This window comes from Lactuca virosa, chromosome 4 (assembly GCF_052849685.1).
Source record: "Lactuca virosa cultivar CGN04683 chromosome 4, Lactuca_virosa_CGN04683_v6, whole genome shotgun sequence".
Lineage (NCBI taxonomy): Eukaryota > Viridiplantae > Streptophyta > Magnoliopsida > Asterales > Asteraceae > Lactuca > Lactuca virosa.
Genome location: NC_136429.1, coordinates 98,387,737 through 98,393,090, shown reverse-complemented (window position 1 = coordinate 98,393,090; position 5,354 = coordinate 98,387,737). Strand labels below are relative to the sequence as shown.

The following is a 5,354-nucleotide window of genomic DNA, read 5'->3' as shown; positions in this document are numbered from 1 at the left end:
ATTTAGGTGAAAATACTTGGTTTGGAAAGTGGTTACCTGGTAAAGTAGTTATGTATTATGTCAATCGTCGTTATTGTATGGTTTTCGGATTATAGATGATTCCATATGTTCCCATGGTTGTATGAATTTGATATTCTTCGTTAATTATTTGATCTAACTGATAATAAGTTAGAGATCCCAATTTTAGACCATTTTCCCAACATTATGTCTCCGATTGTTCTTGATGTGTAACCAAACCTTGTTGACTTAGCACGAGATTATGTAACATGTTGAAATGTGTATATATATATATATATATATATATATATATATATATATATACTTGTTGACAGGTAGGGTTTATGATCTTTGTTTATAGTTTTAGTGTTTCAGCTACAACAATATAAATGGAGGGATTGAAGTTATCAGATGTAGAATTGGTGTTGTATTTATATCCATCGAAGTGCATCTGAGGACATCTTTGGTGAACTAAGTTCAATGCTTTTTAATACATAGTCTTCATTTGATGTAATTTATTGAACTTGGCTATGTTTTCATGTAATTCTACACATTTGGGCGAAAATAATATATACACAAAAGTAAACTGATGTCTATACAACAATCGTTCAAAAAATAACCTAATGCCTATACACATAATACAATATACAATATACGTATCACCTGCGTGATTACTTGTGTTCTACATGGGAAAAGATTAATATAAAAAAGAAACAAGATATGAGCATCAACTTGATTAATTGGAATATAAGTGAGCGCTTGGTCTTCAAGATAGGGGGTGTATGTAAAAATCCAGTTGTTGACAAACGGGTCCTATAACCCTCTCAATGAACGCCCCATAGCCATAGAACACGGTTTCATTTGCAAAAACGGGTCATATAACTTTACAGCTAAAATTGCCGGTTGTATCATTAGAAACCGGATTGTTTAGTTCATGCATATATCCCGATTCCATACCTTAAATCGGGTCATATAACTCCCCCCTTTTATAAAACCTGGTTTTTCCATAATATGCCCGTTTTTTCATAAATTAACCGGGTCTTATATGGCGAGACGTTTTATAGTAATGACGCCTAGATATATTTTAGAGAACATCGCTAACCATATCGTGCCAGTACTTGAAACATCGAAGCTCTCTACAATGTACATGCTATAAAACAATTTTCTTTTACGAGTGTATTAATGTCATGGCAACCTTTTTTGAAAATCTTGTATTTGATTGTATTGCATGGAAGTAGTACTTCCTTTTATGCAATGTTTTTATATTGCTGCTCATTTTTTTTAAGTGTTAATTCCGAAAATATCACATATTATGGAGTTTTTTTTTTCTCCCAAGTTCAAGTTAGCTACCTATTAGCAATGTTTCTTATTTGTTAGGGGTTTAGAGTATCATTAAGTTTTGTAAGCCTATTATTTAAAGCTATCCAAATGTCATTTTTTATCCATTTCATTACATCTTCTTTCTCTTCTCTCTTCTTGAAAAGATTTATCAACCATGTAACTTTCTCAATAAGAATGTGGTTTCATTATGGTTTTTTTTTTCTTTCTGATTTTTGGTTTCCACCTTTATATCAAGGTGTTCGATATTATTGTTTTGTGTTGATCTTTTTAAAACAAAAACTATATTGGTCTTTAACTATCACCAACGAAAAATTACTTCTCTCGTCTCAAATATTTTGGTATCGACATATAAAAATATGAAGAAAACCAACCATCGTAAATATTAATCAATCTTTAATTTCCAAAAAACCAAAATATTAGACATGAGAGCATAAATTTGTGATATTAAGACCAACATAGTTTTAATCAAGTTCAATGCATTGCCAAGCATAATAGACAAAATTACAAATAAGAGTAAAACTGAAGCCAAGCTGCACTTTCCAAGAGCACATTTTGAATACAATCGTTGCAAAAACTGGAAATGGATTTATCTGAAAAACAAACAATTAATACATGTTTTTCGTAAAAAAAATAAATAGAGATATGTAAAACATGAAAACGTCTAGTCGTCTACGTTAATAAACATGCTTGTCCGAGACAAACAACTTTGTGCCTGGCACTCTACGGACATGGATTCTTTTTAGAGTTGCATCATATTAGTTGCCTCCTTCAAACCAAAAGAATATATTTATGAGAGAGAGAGAGAGAGAGAGAGAGAGAGAGAGAGAGATCATATAAAAAAGTCATAGGGAAAACGGATATAAAGAAGTACAGGGAATAATTAAAGGTTTTTGTCATTAAACATGCAAAACAATAAGATACTTTCTGTGTTTTGAATTTGAAAGTGATCTGATTTTTAAATTGTCATTCTTGGATTATCCCAAATCATATTTCATTATACCCAGGGTACAGATTTTGAAAATGGTTGCAATCACGATTCTAGAATTATCCAAATATATATTGAGATTCTTAGATCCAAAATCTAACTACTTATTTCATATTTGTATATGCACCAAAGGGTGGCAAACATAATCTAGTTGAATACATTGAGCGTCAAATTTACTTTTATCTATATTAACAAAAAATAATAATAATAATATCATTTTGGAAGTACTAATATGAAATTTCCGTACAAATCATATCCTGAATCTCCAAGCAACTTCTACTCTTTCGAAGTTTCACTTGCAACTTCTATTCTTTCGAAGCTTCACTTTTGTTTTCATTTGATTGATTGATAGTTTGAAAACAAATGTCCTACAAATCTATTGTTAGAACCTTGATTGAATGGATCAATTAGAAATGTTTATTTGTATTCAATGGATTAAACTCAACGATACTAAGATGATAAGTTCATATTAAATGGATTTGGAATTCAATGGCATTGAATTATTAAAATATGTTTTATTGAACTATTGTAATATTCAATTTTTTAATGGTACACATACCCTCTAAATCATATTCCTACATTACTCCTTTTGAAGATGACGGAACTTGAACATCAACCTCGTAGGAAAGACATATTTTCAAACATCTAGCTTGATACCACTAGGCCAAAAATTCTTAGATTTTATAGAGTTCAATATATTGTTAATAATTAAATGGTAAAATTGTTAGAAAGATAAAATGTTGTAGCCAGTATTAACCTTATAGAATTTAATGTATTGTAGATGTCTAATACAAAATAAATGAAGCATGATCTTTTAGTTTATGTTTATTAACCAATATCAGAAAAGGTGAGCGATCATTTCAAGTCTTTTAACATATCATAAGTTATTAGTTGGATAAAGCCAAATTCCAAAAACAAAATATTCTTCTTAGGTATAATCAAGCAAGGGACGAATTGAGCAAAAACAAGAGGCCAGACAAAAAAAAAATAAGAAAGAAAAGAAAAGTCAAAATCCGTCCATAAGCTGGATAACAATTATAAATCCCAAAGTCAAACAATGTTACTAACAAAAGCACAAAAATTAGTATATTTAGTTGACAACTACAATCTCATGTAACCTTTAGATTAAAAGATAGCTAGCTAAATGAACTAGCGTCAAAAAATGGCGTTTAGGCCAATGAACTAGCTGTCAAACTCGCATGATTTTGCCTAAGTACGTACGACTTGGCTGGTTTTTCCTGCCATTTTATCATCGGCTAGATTACAAAAGAAAACACTTTAAAAAGCACATTCTTACTATTATAGATTGCCTCACACATATTTACGGGTTCCTCCTCAATCACCAATTGTAAAAGTCAAAGCAAGTAATACATGGCTTTATCACCTGAGAAAACACTTATTCTTTCTTCCCTTCTACTTTTAGTCATGTGGGTGTCTCAAGTTACATCACTAACTCTAAGTGATGCAAATATATCAGAAATTCACGAGCTCTGGATGGCTCGATATGGCCGTGTATACAACGATAATGCAGAGAAGGAAATGCGTCACAATATATTCAAGGAGAATCTGGAATTCACAGAATCATTCAACTCTTTCAGAAATCGTTCTTTCAGGCTGAGCATTAACAAATTTGCAGACCAAACAAATGACGAGTTCAAGGCCTCTCTTAATGGGCACAAGTCTTCACACAATCAGAAATCATCTCAAGTAACATCCGTTAGCCATGAAGATATTGTGACAGTGCCAGATAGCTTGGACTGGAGGAAGAATGGAGCTGTTACCGATGTCAAGGATCAAGGCACATGTGGTACGTTGACAAAAAAAATCACCAGCTTGAAAAAGAAAAACACTAAAGTCTTATTTGGTTTCCATTTTACTCATTCAAGTAATTTTCATGGCAATAGGAAGTTGTTGGGCATTTTCAGCAGTTGCTGCAATGGAAGGAATCATTCAACTAAGAACAGGCAAACTGATTTCGTTATCTGAGCAAGAACTTGTGGATTGTAACCGGGATGCTGATAGTGTCGGATGCTCAGGAGGAAATAAGGAAGATGCCTTCAAATATGTTGTTAAGAGCAAAGGGATCAACACCGAAGATGGTTACCCTTATCAAGGAGTAGATGAATCTTGCAACATTACTAAAGAGGCTGTTGATGCAGCCCACATCACTGGTTATGAGATGCTACCAGCCAACAATGAAGAAGCGCTGCTGAATGCTCTAACCAAACAACCAATAGCAGTTTCCATAGATGCAGGTAGTATGGCATTTCAGCTCTACTCAGATGGTGTTTTTACAGGAAAGTGTGGGAAGAATCTAAACCATGATGTTATAGTGGTCGGGTATGGCACAAATGTTGATGGCATGAAGTATTGGTTGGTGAAGAACTCATGGGGTCCCTTTTGGGGTGATGGTGGATATATAATGATAGAACGGGATGTCGAAGACAAAGAAGGAATGTGTGGAATTGCTATGGAATCGTCGTATCCAACGCTTAAAAGCGGGGTTGATTCAAATTTAAAGACTTCTATCCTTTTTGTGTTTCTTCTTGTATCATTTGTGAATTCATTTGTCCCACTTTAATTGTAAGATTGAATATTTTGGTGTATATGATCATTAATAAAGTTATTGTCATGATTGTGATATAAATACAGTAATGAAATTCTTGTGATGATTTTGAGTTAGATTTTTTTTTTTTTTGGAAAGGCAACTTTATAAATACTAATGGATAAGACCATGACAAAACTCTCAAGAGGGTTACAAATCCAATTGATCCAAGCAAAATCAAATTCCTTACATCTAGCCTTACACCAGATTGTGGTATAGAAATTAGATGGAATATACTTTTGTAAGTGTGAAAGTAGATAACATTGGTGATGTATAATTAAGTGATGTTGGCATCAATTATATTAAGGACTAGCTACAAATAGACAACCAAAAGAGCTACAACAAATTACATTAAAAAAATTATTTAAAAAAAAAAAAAAAGAAACGTGTAACTGGAATACAACACCAATCAGTCAATTAAAGGCT

General features: G+C 32.4%; 1 protein-coding gene across 1 annotated transcript; it reads left to right on the top strand.

Annotated features, from left to right (window-relative positions):
- Nucleotides 1-3,694: 3,694 nt before the first annotated feature.
- LOC145104810 (senescence-specific cysteine protease SAG39-like) lies at nucleotides 3,695-4,904 on the top strand. Its single transcript, XM_079041986.1, has 2 exons — nucleotides 3,695-4,130; nucleotides 4,228-4,904. The coding sequence occupies exons 1-2, from the start codon at nucleotides 3,695-3,697 to the stop codon at nucleotides 4,902-4,904; spliced, it is 1,113 nt and encodes a 370-aa protein (XP_078898112.1).
- The last annotated feature ends 450 nt before the right edge of the window (nucleotides 4,905-5,354 follow it).